The 18,535-nt window shown below is 42.5% G+C and overlaps 1 protein-coding gene across 7 annotated transcripts in view; it reads left to right on the top strand.

The window, feature by feature from the left end:
• Positions 1–18,535, top strand: part of LOC113676135 (uncharacterized) — a 116,275-nt gene that overhangs the window by 88,131 nt on the left and 9,609 nt on the right. For all 7 annotated transcript variants that reach the window (XM_089189857.1, XM_089189856.1, XM_089189853.1 and 4 more), the window contains 20 exons: positions 177–509; positions 3,267–3,599; positions 4,267–5,253; positions 5,459–5,677; positions 5,940–6,707; positions 6,970–7,302; positions 7,976–8,308; positions 8,678–9,331; positions 9,684–10,016; positions 10,717–11,046; positions 11,547–11,873; positions 12,291–12,941; positions 13,354–13,677; positions 14,424–14,753; positions 14,899–15,228; positions 15,473–15,784; positions 16,232–16,558; positions 16,924–17,238; positions 17,541–17,870; positions 18,013–18,342. In XM_089189857.1, the coding sequence (XP_089045983.1) occupies positions 177–509; positions 3,267–3,599; positions 4,267–5,253; positions 5,459–5,677; positions 5,940–6,707; positions 6,970–7,302; positions 7,976–8,308; positions 8,678–9,331; positions 9,684–10,016; positions 10,717–11,046; positions 11,547–11,873; positions 12,291–12,941; positions 13,354–13,677; positions 14,424–14,753; positions 14,899–15,228; positions 15,473–15,784; positions 16,232–16,558; positions 16,924–17,238; positions 17,541–17,870; positions 18,013–18,342 (8,199 nt within the window). The remainder of the gene's footprint in view (positions 1–176; positions 510–3,266; positions 3,600–4,266; positions 5,254–5,458; positions 5,678–5,939; positions 6,708–6,969; positions 7,303–7,975; positions 8,309–8,677; positions 9,332–9,683; positions 10,017–10,716; positions 11,047–11,546; positions 11,874–12,290; positions 12,942–13,353; positions 13,678–14,423; positions 14,754–14,898; positions 15,229–15,472; positions 15,785–16,231; positions 16,559–16,923; positions 17,239–17,540; positions 17,871–18,012; positions 18,343–18,535) is intronic.

Raw genomic sequence — 18,535 nt, 5'->3', positions numbered from 1 at the left:
CTCGCCATGCACCATGGGAAGGATCAATAAAGAACTTTCTACTCGAAAAGATATTTTTCCGTTTGTAAAGAGCAAATAAGGTTTTGTAGAACTGATTCCTTCCTCGGCCTTTTGTCAAGTGAGACAGAAAACAGAGAAAGCGTCTGCTCTCTAAAACTTTGTTCTTTGATCTTTAGGCTTTGCTTTCAGTCCTTGAAGAACAGGAGCCTGAACTGAATGAAGTGAATGACAACCTGTCACTTCTGATGCAGCAAGTTGACGAGAAGACGCCTCACGCAGCCCAAGTTAAGGCTGAAGTGTCACAGGCGGACCAGAAACAGAAAGAGCTCATCGAAAAGCTGAACGCCCGCAAAATCAACCTTGAGGAGGACGTGAAACACGCGCGCGTCTTCCAAGGATCACTCGCCGACATAGAAGCCTGGTTACCTGAAGCTGAAGAGCGTGTTTCTGCTCAACAACCAATCAGCACAGATCCTGAGACGGTTAGAAAACAGCTCGAGGAAGCACAGGTTGGTTGGAGTATTTTCAGGGGGGAGGTCAGTAGGAGTAGACTTAGTATCCATTTGTTGCTAAGATATGAAGTGCCGCTACAAACAGTTGGAACTAGACCCCCCTGACTCTTTTCACGAGATAAGATGAGATAAGTTACAAATTATTCGCTCTTTAATAATCGGCAGCATTTATTGTCAATGTACTCTTACTTATGGGTACCTAGACTTGTAGGTGGTGTGCTAAAAATATATTTTCACTCTTGAAGTCTTAGTGTGTTCAAATTCAGCCTCTCCGTAAAAAAATGAAAATGAAATCAAACTTATTTTTTCATTTTTGTTGAAAGTGATAAGCCATGAGCTTTTTACTCAGACACTCCGTAGGAGGCCCGATTTTAGATAAAATCAGTTACAAATAGCCATCAAGGCTATAAAGCGCACGCTTGAGTCCAAGTTTCTCACACGTTGTCTATGAACTAGCATGAAAACACGCGAAAACACGGTATGGAAAGATAAAATTTTTCACATGCCTTTCATATGGCAAATTTCACTTACCTATGCTTTTAGCACGTGAATTAAGTGTGAAAAACATATGACTGCTCCTCGATTTTAGTATCACGATTATTTAGTTGTTTGTTAAAAATCTTCGGGGTCCTCCTGTCATGCAAATTACGAACATCGTTAATGAGTCATTTCACCATGTAATTAGATTCTCGTAAGTTGTCTGAACTTCTTCTCGATCTTTATCACACAAGAATGCTTGCATAAATATTCTAGATCAGTCACGGTTTTTCGCACCAGAGATTAATATTCACAGCACACGTGGTGTTACGAAACTTCGGTGCGGTCTTATTTTCACGACACACCGGATTAATGATCCTCGATGTAGGCTTGACATCATTAACATGAGCTCCTCTGAGACTTAAGTTTCTTTGGCACCGGTGGGAATTAAATACTGTGACAGGTATTTCATTGTTTTGTTCATCGGACTGCATCGCATCAATAATTTAAACCACCAACAATTTGTGGGGCTGTTGTGCTTCAACCGAAACGAAATTCGTGCCAAACAGATGCATAACGATCTCGTCGAACGCTTTAACGCACAAGGATTAAATATGAAGGAAAGCGGTTTAAGACAGCAGCGATCCAACGGAAGAGGATCTAGCAGGGTTTGTGGAGAAGTTCTAGTTCTTCCTTCGAATTTTGTCCCTGGTCTTGGATCAATACGCGAAGACTTCATTCTGGTAATTATGAATTGATCGATTCGTTCAGGTTGTCGAGCGAATCTTTCTATTCGTCAATCGCCTTTTTCTTTACCGTTCTGCTGAGTTTATCCCAGCGAGTCGACAGATCATTTGACACAGTGGTTGCTATAAATATTTTAGGTTCACGTGTCGGAATGTGATTAGTAAAATCGCGCCAAGCGAACTGTATTCATCTGTGAAGCTTTTTCATTTCCCGCCATAAGCACTTCGAAGTGTCAAGAAACAATTTTGCGGCACTGCGATCTTTCGCGTACATTTCTTAGCTCATAACGCCATACCGCACCTTGCGTGTTTTGCTTCGGTGTCTGGCGTTACTTTTTCGTCAGTTTGAATTTTGCACACCGTCACATTTATCGTTCTTTTTAAATAGACATTGGTCCCACTGCGTTTACATTATAATACCTGTGTCGATGATCTCAAAACATGCCCTATTTGTGTTTATGCTACGGTCGAGTAATGTTTTGTCGTTGAAATTTAGAGAATAAACTGATCCGGAAGTCACCGTTCATATTCTTCCGATTAATTCCGGAAACAGCCTTGAGACCTTCATTACGTAAGAAGGGATGAAACGTGAGCAGAAAATATATATCGGCTTCCTGTTTTTATCCCGCATTTCATGACGTTTCAATATATCACACTTGCCGTCTTAGGGCCATTTTCGATTTACAAAATGATCTCAGAGAATGAGTTAAGGTTTTTGTTTGTTTTACTTCTCTCTTAATTGATTTGTTTTCAACTCAGTGACCAATCTCGTGATCGGATCCGAGTTTGGTATAAACACATTACGAATTTGTGTCATCAAGAAGCCAGATATCAAATGTAAACAGTTCTTTACCTTTGCATTTGGCAAATGGCTTAGTGACTGATCAATCTGGTTGGTTACTTCTATTTGTAACGTTTCGACACAATTTTCCGAGTTTCCTAATGAGAGATAACTGCCTGAGACGTGAGAAGTGAGCAGACAATTTCTATTGTCTTCATGGCGTGACCTTAAAAAACTGGCAAATGGCGAAGCGACTGACTAATCTGGTTACTGCTATTTGTCACGTTAGTGTTAAATCCAATGCGCTTCTTGGAATAATATAGCCCAAAATACACTCTGTTACATGTTTCAGCCTGACACCCGACACCCCCCCCCCAATTACTCCTTCTCCCCCCTCCCATGGTATTTGTGCAAATTAAAGATAATACCAAATGACAAAAACTAATTGACACTTAAAAATGTGAACTGGTCCTATGAGTATAAAACATAAATTGGCCACCGTAAAGAGTTAAAAGGCTGACGTTTCGAGCGTAACCCCTTCGTCAGAGCTTACGAAGGGCTAACGCTCGAAACGTCAGCCTTTGAACTCTTTACGGCGGCCAATTTACGTTTTGAAGTCGGTTGATAAAACTAAATTACCCTGTTATACTCTCCCACTGACGCAGCACCACAGTTTCTACGGAAACTTACTCCCCTTATTCCTATGAGTATAGCTGCCGGGGTTTTAAACTTGTTTCTTTCTTGGTTTAGATTCTTAAAGACGACATCGCTAAACACAGAGCACTCTTCCAAACAGCAGAGAACACTGGACAGAAACTGATCGAACGGAGCCAAGAGGATCCAGCAGTGGTCGCCGACGTTTATAGTAAACTTTACAAGGTGCGCACTGCATTGGACAAGCTGTCGGCGCGAGCTGATCAGCGCCTTGGTCGGCTGCAACATGTTCTACTGCAAAGTCAGGAGTTTCACGTTTCTTTCGCCGAGTTCTTGGAGAAACTGGGTCGAGTTGAAGAACAGATTGCTCTCCAGGCCCCCGTGTCTGGAGTGTACAGCACGGTTAAAGAACAGAACCAACAACAAAAGGTGAGCTAAGGAGCTGTGTCACTTTTCCTCTATATTCAGAGCCTTCTTCCTGATACTCCATGCTTAAACCCATAAGCAATATTTAAAACGAAAAATTGTCGGCTGTAGGCATTAGAAAAGAAAAAACTTCTCATGTCTGGAAAATCTTTGTGAAGCACAATTTTCCCCCTCAATTTCTCTGGTAGAGAATCCTTCTTAAGTCTATCACAGCAGTACATCAGCATATTTCGTCCTTCACAGTTGATCCTTTACAAGTCTCCTCGTTCGATGGGCTTGCAAGTCAGAAAATCGGCTAGCCAGTTTTTGTTTTTATTTTTTTTTTTCCTTCTGCGTTAAGGTAAAATTTTGGGGGAAAGTGTGCTGGTGTACATGCTCCTGTTAAGAGGAGCTGTAATTGCACCTACTAAGTAGGTTTGTATATCCCCATTACCTTATTGCTCTTTATAAAACGACTGAGATATTACGAGCCTCTTGATTGGTCAGGTAAAACATTTCTCATGTTCGTCCAACTTCCCAAGTGGATTATTACACCAATAAACAGATAGAAAGTGTGGTCTATTCTTTAAATAGCGTAACGATATTTTAAGCCGAAGTGGTTGCGTGTTAGTCACTGCTGAGAGTCAAAAGTTCGATTGAATATGTTGCTAATTTTGACGTGATTTCGTAGACCGTCAATGACACCATTCAACAACAAGAGCCGCTGTTTGAGCAGCTTGTGCGGGCTGGAAAAAATATTCTGGAAACATCTGAGCCTGGACCAGACCGGGACGCTTTGGAGGATAAATTGAATGATCTGACACAGCGATGGGATTCAGTCAAAAGACAAACTTCTGACCGGCAACAACAGCTTGATCAAGTGCTGCCTCTTTCAAAGGAGTTTCACGGTGAGATTCAGGACTTAAAACCATGGCTGAGCGATGCTGAAAAACGACTTCAAGCCATTGATCCAGATGCCTGTGATGAGAGATCAATCGACAAACAACTGCAGGCGCTAACTGACTTGAACAAGGAGATTGCTGAGCATCAACCAATTGTCGAGACCATGGAAGATACTTCTTCATCTTTATCTAACAGTTGTAGTGCGGATAAGTTCGTGATTGAGGGAGAGGAACAAGATGTCCGAAAACGCTATGAAAATCTGTCTTCTGAGGTGCCCAGAATAGAAGACAATTTGACAAAATTGAAGGAAGCGTTAATCCAGTACAACCAGGCTTTAACACCCGTCGAAGAACTCTTGGAACGCACAGAAAAGTCGATGGCGTCGCGCGAATCAACTGGTATAGATGTGGACAAAGGTAAAGACCAACTTAAGGCTGTAGAGGATCTTTTATCGGCCCTTCGAGCGCACGAACCTGACGTCAACGATTTGAAGGAGGCGGGAGACAAATTGATATCAGCTATGGATCCCAAATCTTCCGAAGTCCCCCGTGTTAACCATGAAGTGGAAGCAGTTAGTCGGAGATACAAGGACCTGCTGGAGAGTTTAAGCAATGAAAAAGAACAACTCGAGAAAGAAACCGAGAAGGCCTTGAAGTTTCAGGATGCTTTGCGCAACCTGGAGGAGTGGTTACCCAGGGTGGAGGAAGCCGTTGGAGCTCAGGAACCAATTAGTAGCGACCCGGAAGTTGTGAAGCAACAGCTTCAACAGGCGGAGGTCGGTGTTGTTTTGCTTGTAATGTTGTGTAATCCGTCTGAAAGATACGTTGTACATTCCTAATGCATTTTAGGTAGCTCAGAGAGATTTTTTTTCCATCTAGATGTTAATTTTTGTTCTCGTCAGTTTTGTAGTGAGGAGATCTGACTAATCCCTTGTCGCGTTAACCTAGCTACCCACTAATCCATCACCTTCTCTTTCGCAGGCCTTAAGGGACAACATAGCGAAAAACAAAGCTCTTCTGGACGCACTGGAAGACACAGGGAAGGAAATTATTGCAGACAGCAACGACGATCCCCAAGTGGTTCGCGATGTTCGGGGTGAACTGAACAAAATCGTTTCTCCTGTTGACTTGATTCTTCGAAAACTCGCTGAACGTCAAGTCAAACTACAGAATGCTTTGCTTCGATCTCAGGAATTCCAGGTATTTAGTTAAACACTTGCATATTAAAAGAAAGGAATATTTGAGCCTACAGATTGGCAGTCCTAATTTCGCAAAGCGGTGTGCCGTCAGTTAAATTAGTGAATCGTCCACTTCTAAGCTTTCATGTCGTTAAGGTAGAATTGTGCCTTTAGGATCTGGAAGGCGTTGATTATATTTAAGAGGAAATGAGAGGGTTGTCACTTACTACCCAAGTTATTTTTTTGGGGGGTTTATTTTTCTTTCCAATTTTCTTGCATTATAGGTGTCTTTCGATGAATTCATGGCTAAACTGGACACATTTGAAGACGAACTAGCGAAGCAAGACCCGATTTCTGCTCTTCACGAAACTGTTCAAGTTCAGCGGCAAGAAAATGAAGCCTTACAAAAAGAATTGGCACTTCAAGATCCTGTGTTTGAAAAACTTGTTCAAAACGGACAAGGTGTGGTGGACGCGCTGGAAGATGCGCCGGAGAGGGAAGTTATGGAGAAAAAGATGGAGGAACTGAAGTCGAGATGGCAGAGTCTGAAAGGAAAAGTCGATGAACGTCAAAACAAACTGGTTAAAGTCGAACCGGAGGCACAGAAATTCCGTCAGGATGCAGACTCCTTGGCTGTGCTGCTAGTAGATGCAGAAAAACAGGTTGATGAGTTTGAACCGCTTACTGTAGACATAGACAACATTGCTAAACAAAAAGAACTCGTGAAGCAGATTCAGGGAATGGCAGACAAACTTAAGTCAGATGTGCAAGAGGTTGGAGGAAGCGCTGAAGAACTCAAGGAACACGCTGAGAAAGATGTCCCTGTTCTTGAAGCTGAGGTGGAAGACTACGTTGCACGCATCGAGAAGTTATCAGCATCCGTCGGCGAGAAAGACGACCAGCTGTCAGCGATGGAAGCGGCGTCACATGACTATCATGTCACAGTTAAAAAAGTGGAGGACGTGTTCTGCGAGGCATGTGACGTCGTCGATGCACCAGTGGTGTGTGGAACGAACACGGAGTCAGCTGCACAACAGCTTGCCAAGATCAAGGTAAACTGTTCAGTTTTAAAAGGCCGAGTAACGGTATTGTGCTAGTCGCAATATGCAAATGTTTTGACCGCGTTTTGTCACCAAAACTGAACTTACCTTCATGCTTAATGTGAATCTCTCTGTGTGTTTCTTGTAAAAACAATATTCGGGTAATTATAACTGCTGTTGAGAGCTTTTACCCGTAATGAAAAGTTTTTTTTCATTCAGTATAAGTGCACAGGAATTTTTACATTTACGTTCGTGAATTTTTTACTTCCTCCAGGAACTAAGTTCAGTTCTTGATGACCACGCCCCAGAGGTACAAAATGTCGGTCACAAGGGCAAAACTCTTCTCCAACAAGTTCATGACTCATCACCAGATCACGCAGTCGTTACCAGTAAAGTGGCACATGTATCCCAAAAGTTTGGAGAATTGCAGCAGAAGCTCAAGGCTCAGGAAGAGGCTCTTACCAGCAAGATCAGAGATACAGACAACTTCAATGCTAAGGTGGAAGAACTGGACGGGTGCATACAAGACACTCGTGAGAAGCTCGCGGCTGTTGGACCTGTCAGCACTGACCCTACTGCTGTAGAAAAACAGCTGGAGCTTGTACAGGTGAGTAGTAAACTCGATAGAGTGTTATCAAAACTCATAGTACTTTGATAAATCGTGATAAGTTAACTGTAACACTTGGAAGAACTCTTACACTCTCAAGATCCAATTATTAACTCTCCTAAAGGACTTCAATGCATTTGCTTGTAAAGGAGACAGAAGGATTTGATGTTTTATCTACATAACACCTTCAAGCTGATAAGCTCGTCTGTTCTCATAAGCTGTTAGCAAGTTCGGCTCAGTGCTGTTCAATTGACTCATCGCACTCTAGGTTACTGTCTACAGAGATTGTACTTCTAATCACGTTTCTATTAATTCTCAGTCTCATACGAAAATTTTATGATGATATTTTCCTATCAGATTTTACATTCATGTAAAACTCAGAGAGCCGTGCCAGTGAGGGGCTGGAAAGTTTTTATTTAAGGACCGATTCACGTTGACTCGTCCAGTCCTCCACACATTCAGCTTTTATTTCTATAGGATTGTGAGAGCGGGGCTGCACGGGTCATAGGATAAATACGTGATGATCTCAAGGGAGGTCTTTCCCTTATTAATCTTGACAAAATACAACTATTTTGTCTATTTTCTTAAAGCACGGTGACAGCAAATTTAATGGGCTGTCGTGCTTTTAAGTTTGTGAGTTGTTCTTTAACTTGTACTGTTTATCGTTTTTCAGGACTTGAAAGCGAAACTGGAGGCGAAGAAACCAACTCTTGAAGATGCCCAGGGTTTATGTGAGAAGTTGACTGACCAGAACAAAGACGAACCGCTTATCGTAGCAGCCATTAAAGACAAACTTGACAAAGTCGAGTCGCCATTTGAAGACCTCAAGGCAAAACTCGCTGACCTGGAAGGAAGACTACAGGCAGCACAGATACGCTCACAGGAATTCAACGTGTCTTTCGGTGTGTTTAAAGACAAGCTGCACGACTTAGAAGAACTTTCCACCAACCTGAAGCCTGTGTCCGCCATATACGACAGGCTCAAAGAACAGAAGAACGATGATGAGGTATAAAGTGGTTTTTGTTTCCGACCAGCCTTTCTTAAACAAAAGTCTTGCCAACATTTGTCAAAGATAATCGGTTCTTAAAAACTTTGTAATACCGTACCACTGTGATATTTTTCCCTGAGAGGATTTTATACCAGAAAAGGTATACAGGTGTTAGGCTCCGTTTACTTCAGAGCGACTCGAAGTTCTACTTCAGTGTTTAAATTGTGACACAAAGATCCCATCTTATCCGAAATTCTATTCATGAGAAAAATACCATTCCGCGCTCCAAATTTGTGATTTACTGGATGTAAGAACGGTATAGTTTCCCAAAAAGAGGTGACCTATTAAAGAGTGAATGAAATACTAACTGTAAGTTGTTTATCACAGGAACTGCAAGAAAAGATCAAACAACAAGAACCTGTTTTTGAACAGCTCTTGAGCAATGGCAAAAATCTCCTTGAAAGCGCAGAACCTGGGGCTGAGAAAGACGAACTCGAGGCGAAAATCGCTGACACAGAGAGGCGCTGGAATGAAATCAAACAAATTGCGTCTGAACACTCAGCTCGTGTTGATACAGCTCTCCCCGAAGCGGAGACATACCACGAGAGCGCCGGCAGTCTTGGGCCGTGGTTGGCGGATACGGAGAGAAAATTGACATCCTTAGAACCTATTGTAGCCAATCAAGACGTTGTGGAGAAACTCAATAATGAAGTAGCGTTGCTTCGTGAAGATATTGACAAACACAGACCAGAGAGAGACTCAGTAAGTGAGAAATCGAGAGCTGTTGTAGAATTGACTGATGCCGATGGAGACGTTATAAGGAACGAAGCTCAAGAGAGTGTAGATCGATATGACGCATTGGATACAGCTTTGGCTGCCAAAGAGAAAGATCTACAGGACGTGAAGCAGATGTTGGACAAGTATCACGGTCTGGTGCAGCCTGTACAGGATACACTGGAAACTGTCGGCGCAGAGCTTGCCTCACAAGGACCAGTTAGTGCTGACGTGAAAAAGAACGAGAAAGATCTTGCAAAGACTAAGGTAAGTATTGTATATCACTCGACTAAAAGCTTTTTTCTTTAGAGGAAGAAAAGGAGTTTTGTCGCAAGTAAAGCGTAATCATCTCAGACATCTCATTTCGAAGGGTACACCGGTTGTAGGTGACGTCGCCCCATTGAAGTTTCGCAAATCTGTTTTGAATTTTGCTAGTTACAGTACTTACAAAAAGGAGAAAGAATTCAAAAGCTCCGTTTTGATCACTTGACACGTTTACTTTACTTATAGGTAGTAAAATTTTGTGTTCGGCTGTACATCGTGTTGAGTTCAGTGTTTCATTCGTTGCAAATTTTCTTCTGTCTGGTGTTTCATCGTTTTTCCTTTCCCTGCCAAACAGGCGTTGATCCGTCAACTGAACGATATGAAAGACAACCTCGACAGTGCAGAGACAAGTGGCAAGGAAACAGCTGCGGCCATTACAGCCTTGGACGGCGATCCTGCTCTTGTCCAAGAGGAACTCAAAGCGGTTAATGCCAACTACGATTCTCTAATGGATCAACTGAAGGGCAAACAGTCGCAGCTGGAACAGGCGATAGGTCAAGGTCTGGAGCTACAAGACAAACTGGATGAAATTGAAGCCTGGACTGCAGACAGTGATGAGAAGGCAGAAGCCTGGGAACCAATCAGTACAGATGCCGTCACAGCCAAGAAACAGTTGGAGGAGTTACAGGTATGATTACTCCTTGAAGGATGAACATTAATTTAACGCACATCACGCTTTAATTCTCTGATCTGATTTGTAATTCTCACTTGTAGTTGCTACACATGTCCTTGTAAATAAGGGTATGAGAACTCAGTGCTACAATCAGGATACCACTTTCCGACAAAATAGGTTCTTTAATCTCTTGATGACTGCATAATTTGGTTAAATTTTGAGGAGAAGTTAAGAATTAGTTACTTATTGAAAGTTCAAGGTTTCAAGAAGGAAGGGATTCAGTTCCCTGAGAAAATCTGGATTTTGGTTGAACTTACAGTTAATTAGTTAAGGGAAATTAAACTTTTGCATGAAATTTAAAAGGATCAAAATCTTCCATTGATTTACAAGGATTCTAATTTTTACAATTGCGACACACATGAAATATAATAAGCAAACCATGAATGCAACTATTCAATGGTTATTTAGCGTTTACTGGTGTTTGGTGGACGTCATGAAGCAATTAGTCGCTTGAGTTAAGTTTCTTTTGAACTTAATACATGAAGTTCGCTGTCGAAAGGCGGGAAATGAGGCTGATTGCTTGTGGTTGCCAAAGCCCCCTTAAGCTTTTGATAACTTCCTTGAGAAGTCAGACATGTTCTTTACTCGTAATGTAGAAAATAATTTCCCTAAAATTTTGGCAAGGTTAAATCTAAAGCTTTACTTTCGATTGCAGGCGATGAAGGATGATCTCGAAAAACATCACGCTAGTCTTAAAGACTCCCAAGCTTTAGCAGAGAAGCTGCTGTCCGACAGCGAAGATCCGATCGCTGCAGCTGAACTTGAGAGCCGTCTGTCCAGAGCTGATCTCGAGTTGAAAAAACTCTCAGATAAGATCGAAGCGCGGGAAAATCAGCTCCAAGCAGCCCTTGCGCAGTGTGATCAGTTCGAGGCTGATTCAGATATTTTCTTACGCTGGCTTACCAAGACGGAGAGAACTTTCGCCAAGCTCAGGCCTATTTCAGCTGATGCAGGGACAGTTCAAGAACAAAAAGATAGCTTTCAGGTTGGTACGAGTATCATCCTAAGCTCTTTGTAGTAGCCCTTAAAGAGACTTAAAAAAAGTAATTGCAATCCTTTAGTGTTTTCTCAGGCAAGTCTATCCTTAATTTGCTCAAAAAGAAAAAAAACTCATTGACGGTAGCAAATTCCAGGCTCGGCAGAAAAACAATCGATATATACGCTGCCACAGAAAACATCATAAGCTAGGAATGATTTTTTGGAGCAATAGTATCTGCGCAACTGCGCACCTGCCCCTCCCTTAACCCGGCGTTTACCATAACTTGTTATCAGTGGAATGTTGTTGGGCTAGGTGAGGGGTAGGTGCGTAGTTGCGCAGATGCTGACGTTGATCCTATGTTTCGAGTTTGTATAATGGTTTGAATAAGACGAATCCACTCCATACGAACCTGTGATAAATAGAGAATAAAGTTAAGTTTTCCCATGTTACGTACTTGCTCTAAAAGTGATAGAGCTTTTCCAGCTAATTTGTTTGAAACTTTTCAGCCCATCCACCAGGAGATAAGAGAAAAAGAACCAACTTATGCGGCCCTGATGGCAGCTGGTGAACAACTGAAGGAAACAAGTCAGCTACCCGCTGACCAAGAAAACCTACAGGAAAGACTTGATAATATGAGACAGCGATGGACTGAGCTAAATACGACGTCTGATGTCCGAACCAACAGTTTAGAAAAAGCAGTAGAACTGACTACCGATTACCAGGAGCAGCGCGGCCACTTTGCACCGTGGCTGGATTCAGCAGAAAGAAGAGCGGACGCTATTCACTTGACTTGTGATTCAGAAGCTCTGGAGACAAACAAGCAACATGTCGAGGTATTCATACACAGTACAATTAGCCACTTATTCGTTAGATGTTGTTTTTGTTTCTATGTTTGTCTGTGTTTTGTGTCATTTTCAAACGGTTCTCAACTTCATGAACGATTCATTATCACATCATCAAGAAATTGTAGATGTGAATCTTTCTTATTCCTCAGTATCTCCTCAGTGTCAGCTCTAATTGAAAAATGTGTAAAATGAACAATCGAAGTTGTGTTGCAAAACACCAACTGGAATTTCACGAAAAATATTCCGACTTAACTGTGCGTAGAATACTTGCTAGTGATTGGAATTGCACTTAAGTGATCAAAGTCGTCAAAGTTTGCAGATGCTAGTGATTATCTTTTGGTTGTATTTTTATGTTGTAATGATGCCTTTGGTGCAAGTTTATAATTTGCATTTTTTTTTAAACAGGAACTCCAGCAAGATGTGGCGAACCATTCTGATCCGCACCGTGACCTGGACAACACAGCGGAGGGAATCACTCAAGTCTGCGTAGAAGAAGTCAGTTCTGTCGAAGACGACATTCAAAATCTGGACAAGCGATGGGACGAATTGAACAAAAACCTTAAGGACAAACTTGCAGATATTGAGACCTTGCAAGGCCAGGTGAAGGAGTACAGAGACACTGTTGACAGTGTTGATGAGAAAATATCTGGGGTCGAAAGTGAATTTAACTTGGAAAGGGCTCCCGTATCAGATGTAGAAGAGATGAAGAAACATATTCAAGATCTTGGGTCGCTGAAGAAGCAGGTTGAAGAGTTGAAACCGGACGTTCAGTCCGCTTTAGAAGCTGGGAACAGTATTCAGGAGGGTAACCCAAGCGCTGACACTACTGCTGTTGAATCAGATAACAACAACCTTCAAGAGCATTATGCCGCTCTTGAAGATAAGATAGCCTCTGCGATTGAAAAGAATAAGAAGATTCTGGAGGATTTAGAGGAGTACTGGGAACAACAGGATAAGGTCGTGGAACAGGTTAAGGAGACTGGGGATAAATTGGGAGAAAACAAACCAGCGGTGATGGATGTTGAGAAACTGAAAGAGCAGTTGGAGAAGGCAAAGGTACGGCACTCGTTTAAATTGACACTTATCTGCATGTTCTTCTTGCTAACCAATGCAACGTGAAAGCTTTTTAAGAGACTAAATTGTAATAAATGAACTCTTGAAATATTGACTAGTGCTTAAATCACAAACTGTTAGTGAAGAGGATTTACTGAGGAATCCTCGGTCGTTCAGTAATTGGAGAAAGAATTGTTACCATTTAAGGTTTTGTAGTCAGTGGTGTTGATTTTTAGATGGAAATGTTAATTTCGATCGGAACTGTCGTGATTGCTTTAAGTTTTGCTTCTGATTGGTTGAGAGGGTGACACCTGTTTTCTGGAATAATCAAAGAGTTACTTAAAATTAAACTAATGCAGTTCCTGATTACTTACTATACACATTTAAAACTACTCTCTTGATGTTTGTTATCCAGCTGTTGAAAGCAGGAGTAGAAGATCTTAAGCCGGATGTTGACACAGTTAACAAACAAGCTCAGGATCTGATCACTGCTGGCCTGGGATTAGATTCTGCGGTAGTAAAACAAATGTCTGACACCGACAAACAGTGGAATGACGTTAAGGACGCTGCAGCCAATCAACAGGCGGAAATCGAGAAGGCTCTTCAAGAGGTGGAAGAGCTACAAGAAGCTTTACAGACAGCAGACCAAGCCATGACTGAATCAGAGGAGAAAGTGAAACAGTTACCACCTGTTGGTGCAGATGTTGACACGATTAACCAACAACTGGAGGGCATTAAGGTCTGAGCTTCAATCTTCTCCACTCTATTTTCCCCATATTTCGAAGGATATCCACGGGGGAAATTTTGTAAATGATCAAGAAATCTTTCACTTGCTGATCATTTCCTTTTTTTCTCGTAATATATTTGGATAATTGTTGAGGGAAAAGTAGATGCTGTTTTCTGCTAGGGGCTAAAGGGTTTTGCTCTAGGTACCAGATCCCCTGCCACTCTCAAAGAAGGAAATGTCAATGATATAATGACCCAAAAACAAGCAAAACTTTGACATGAAATAGTGGTTATAAAGCTTTCATAGGCTGGGATCGCATAAGATTGCCTTGGAAATACTTAAACATTTTTGCAAAATCAGCAGCTCCTCGTGAAGTTTCTGTTCGGTTGATTTCACTCAACTCGGACATACATTAAAGTTACGCGAATCCTGTACAACAGCAAACCGTGCGACATGAAAGTTGCGTCTAAGAGCAATTGTTTTCACTTCAAAAAGACCTAAACTAACGGTGCCTCCATGTACCTTACCATTTAATCTATCTTTTTCTGGTCAAACGAACTGTATTAAATGAAAGTGCTGCCTCGTTGCCTCTCTTTGAAAGGCACCTCAGTGGTGCCTTGCGTTAATTTCCAAGAGAAGGTTTGAGTAAGATTGTCAACGAAGCCTTTTGGGTTATTAAGTGTATGAGGTAGTATCGTAATTATTTGGAGCTCTTTCGCCAAATTTTATATATTTGTTATTGAATTTTTCTAATTCAGGATTTACAAAAAGAAATTGATGGAATTCAAGAACAACTCGCGGCAATTAATGACATGAAATCCAAGATGGCTGTAGCCTACCCGGACGCAGACACAAGTGATATCGATACGGCCATAAGTGATCTGAACCAACGACTCGTAGCGTTAAATCAAGATCTTGGAAACAGGCAGAGCAAGCTGGAAAGCGCACTGCTGGCCTGTGGAAAGTTCCAGGATGCTTTGCAGTCGTTGCTAGACTGGCTGGCAGAGAGTCGTGAACTGATAGAGAATCAAGGCCCCATCGCAGCCGCCGACCCGAATGTCATGAAGGCTCAAATGCAAGAACAGAAGGTAATTTTTGATTCGCCGCCAAACTTTTAATATTGCCCTCTGGATGTTTTTTTCCTTCTTCATAAAGATAAGTATTAAGAAATTGCTTTTTATTCCCTTGGAGGTGAAATTGTTCAAAGTAAGCAAACTTTGTTCTTTACCACAGCTATTTACCCGAATGATCGCTGATCGAGCGCCCGCCGTAAAGTCCTTACAGGAGACTGGGGAAGAGGTTCTGAAAAGCGCCGACGAAGAAACTAAGGCACGAATCGAGGAAGGACTCGAAAACGTAACACGCCAGTGGGAGGAGCTTAATAATATGACAGACAACAGGAAGAACGCACTGGACGCAGCCATGGAGGCGGCCGTCAGTTTTGACGCCCTGCTTAATGACGCCAACAAGAAGATAACCGCCGCTGAAGAGGAACTACAGGCTCAACAACTTGGTCAGAAGGTAGAACCTGCATCCATCCTAGAGGAGGCCAAAACACTACAGGTGAGAAATCCTAATCGACTGCTTTCTGATGTTGAAAGGGTTTGAATCTGTTTTTGTCCCCTACCCCCTACCCCTACCCCTACCCCTACCCCCTACCCCCTCCCCGCAGCCCTTCTCATCTCTACCACATTCTTTAGCTCGTCAGGTATCTGAGGGTTGCACTTATGCATATCTTCGCTTGTAGCAGCTTAATAAAGATTCATTTTTTTTGTTTTGACATACTGCTCTTTAATTTATTTATCAGGCCTTGTGCGAACAAATCGACGTCTTGGAGTTCCCCGTTCAAGAGGCCACTCAAGCAGGCGAGGAACTCATTTCACACTGCACAGATGACGATAAGAACCTGGTCCGTGACAAAACAGACAAGTTGTCACAGCGTTACCAGATATTGCGTAACCAGGCAGATGAAAAGAGGAAAGAGGCTGAGGACGCCGCCAAACTTTCTGAAGATTTCTTTAACGCTAAAGATCAGTTGATGGCATGGTGTGATGAGACAGCAAGAAAGCTGGAAGATGCAAAGGGAGAGAGTGAAAATGTTCAGCAGGAGAAACTTCAGGTTAGTATCAATGAACTTTGCACTGCCATTACTGCTACATGGCTGACTTAGAAAGAAGTGCACAGCTTGTTGAGTAACGTGATATTCTCTACAAAACGGCGACAATTTCGTCACTGTGTGAGAGGCTAAAGACAGATGTTTGTGCCTTGGTTACCCTTCAACTCGCAAGATTTTATTAGAACTTCGCCCCTACAGCAAACATGTCCTTGTTAATAGAGCGCTTTCCAGATCCAGATAGTGGATTCCATGTAATACTCCTGGCTCATAAGTCTCTTCCCTTTACCAGTTTGCTAAATAATGTATCGAAATACAGGGAAGGAGCTACATTATAATCTCTTCCCAACGTAAAAGGGGTCCAGCCTCGTGAGCATAGCACGAGTAACAAAATTTGGCCGAAAGTCTAAAGAGGAAGACATTGGTTCATTATTCTTATTTATCTTGTTAAAGGAAATCCAGAAGGCTTTGTCGGCCAAGGAACCAGATCTTTTTTCATGTAAAGAACTTGGAGACGACCTTAAGAAATACCTCGTCCAAGAAGAAAAACCAAAAGTAGATCAAGCACAGAGCGAGGTGGACGAAAAGTGGCGCTCTTTGCAAGCCGATGTGGACGAGCTGGCCAAGAAATTGTTTTCATCTCAGGCTCGTGTAGACAGTTACCAGCTTGAAGTGAACGAGTTGAAGGCGTGGCTCACTGATACTGAAGGAAAGCTGACCAATTTGGAGCCTGTGGGGGTCGAGCCAGAGCAAGTCAAACAACAGTTGGGAACACAGGCGGTAAGCTGCGTGGCTGTGCGGAAGAGGCTATGTCAGTCTGATCCTCCAATACCCCCTCGCGCTTACTTAGAATGATGAAGGAAAAAAATTAAGCTAAAGAAAACAGCGAAATTAATTGTAGAGTTTTAAAATATAAGATGTGTCTTGTAAATTGAACACGGAAGTTCTTACAATAGCGCTGGTTTTATTTGTAAAACTAGGAGTTCTCTAACGAGTAAGCGTGTTGAGAGGGTGATTTTCCTTATTCTCATTACCTCTCTGCGGGACAGTGCACTGAAATAGTAAGGAAATTGTACGTACTCATCGCCTCTGGAGTTTAAAGGGTTGGCGATCTTTTATACAAGTTTCTTGTTTTCTGTTTCTAGGCCCTCAACGCAGACGTTGCAGCCCATGAGAAACCCGTTAGATCTGTGTACGAGAACGGCGAGGCGCTGATACCAGCACTTAAGGATGAGGAACAGCAAGCCATCAAAGACGATCTCGAAAGTATCAAGACTCGCTACCAGAGTGTAAAGAATGACACGTCAGTTAGGCAGGCAGCTTTAGTAGAGGCTCTGTTGCTGTCTCAGCAGTTCAGAGACATTCACAAAGAAGTGGTCACTTGGCTTGATCGCTGCGAGGAAAACTTCCGTAAGCTGGACGATGAATCGGTTGCGGAACTTCAACAGGAGAGAATCAAGGTAATTTTCTTTTGCTTTACTGAGATATTTCCGTTGTCTTTAAAACCTTTAGACTCTAAGAAGGCACGATCACGAGTTTGGAAAGTTACTGTGGTGCAGCTTGCACGGGGAAGCGCGATCCTGCGACATTTCATTTCACTGGTATCTATTCATGCTCCTGGAGGGAGAAGAGGCCCCCGAGACAGTAAAGTGCCCTGCGTGGGGGCACAACACCAGCGCGTCAACCACTACCTAAGCGCGTCTTACCTGTTTTCAATTTCACTCCTTCATTGAAAGAACGAGTTCTTTGGTTTCTTTTGCAGTCAATCCAAGAGGGTATCACTGCCCTTAAAGTTTTAATCGGCAATTTGGAAGAGACTGGAAGCGACCTTATTAAGTTGAGCGGCGCAGGTGAGGCATCCACTTCAATTGAACAAAAGGTGGCAGCTTGTGTTGAGCGCTACGAACGACTTCAGCTACAGACAGAGGAGCGAGGAATTAAGATCGGAATGACCCTAGCACAAGAAGAAGAAGTGCAGACCAGATTGGACGAGTTACAGACACTGTTAGAAAAGAGAAAAGAAGACTTTGGAAGTCTGAAACCGATCAGTGTGAGACCAGATGTAATTCGTGAACAGATTGAAGAGCTGAAGGTAATTTGGCATAACTCAGTGTTCAAACATGTGACACAAAAGGTTGCGTTTGTTTATTGCGCAGCGGGAATATTAAAGCGGTTTTTGATCGGCTGTCGTAATACACAACCCAAGTGTAATTTTCCTATCTTTCATTGTTCAGGTACTTCAAAGTGAGTTTGATCCAGAGAAGGAAATGGTGGAAGAAATCAGACCGCTAGCCACTGCTGTGGTAAATGCCAACCCAGATTCCAAAACATCATTGCTCATGAAAGACAAGATGAACAAAGTTTCCACGCTTGCATCCGATACGCAGACCATGTATGATGACAGGCTCAAATCTCTAGAACTGACCCTCGATGCCGGGGATAAATTTTGGACGGGCTTAGATGAGATAAAGCACATCCTCAAGGACGTGCAGGATCATCAGGACTCCGAAGAACCCCCGGCCGCTGAGCTAGAGGTACTGGAGGAGCAGATTCACGATCATCAGGTAGGAATCTCTTACTTCCTACTGTTTTGAACTATCTCACTTTTACCACCAGCATGTCTCTTTTCGTGAGACGTCAAATAACACAGTCACACCAAACCATCAACCATGTCAAGTCAGTGACGTCCCAGTTTGTGTTCTCCGTTGTTTCTACGACTGTAATCTTTGTACGGTATGGGGAACTCTTTTCTTTGAA

Source organism: Pocillopora damicornis, chromosome 12 (assembly GCF_964200805.1).
Source record: "Pocillopora damicornis chromosome 12, jaPocDami1.2, whole genome shotgun sequence".
In the NCBI taxonomy this organism is placed as follows: domain Eukaryota; kingdom Metazoa; phylum Cnidaria; class Anthozoa; order Scleractinia; family Pocilloporidae; genus Pocillopora; species Pocillopora damicornis.
Note: the sequence above shows the minus strand (reverse complement) of the source record. Positions and strands in the feature narration are given on the sequence as shown.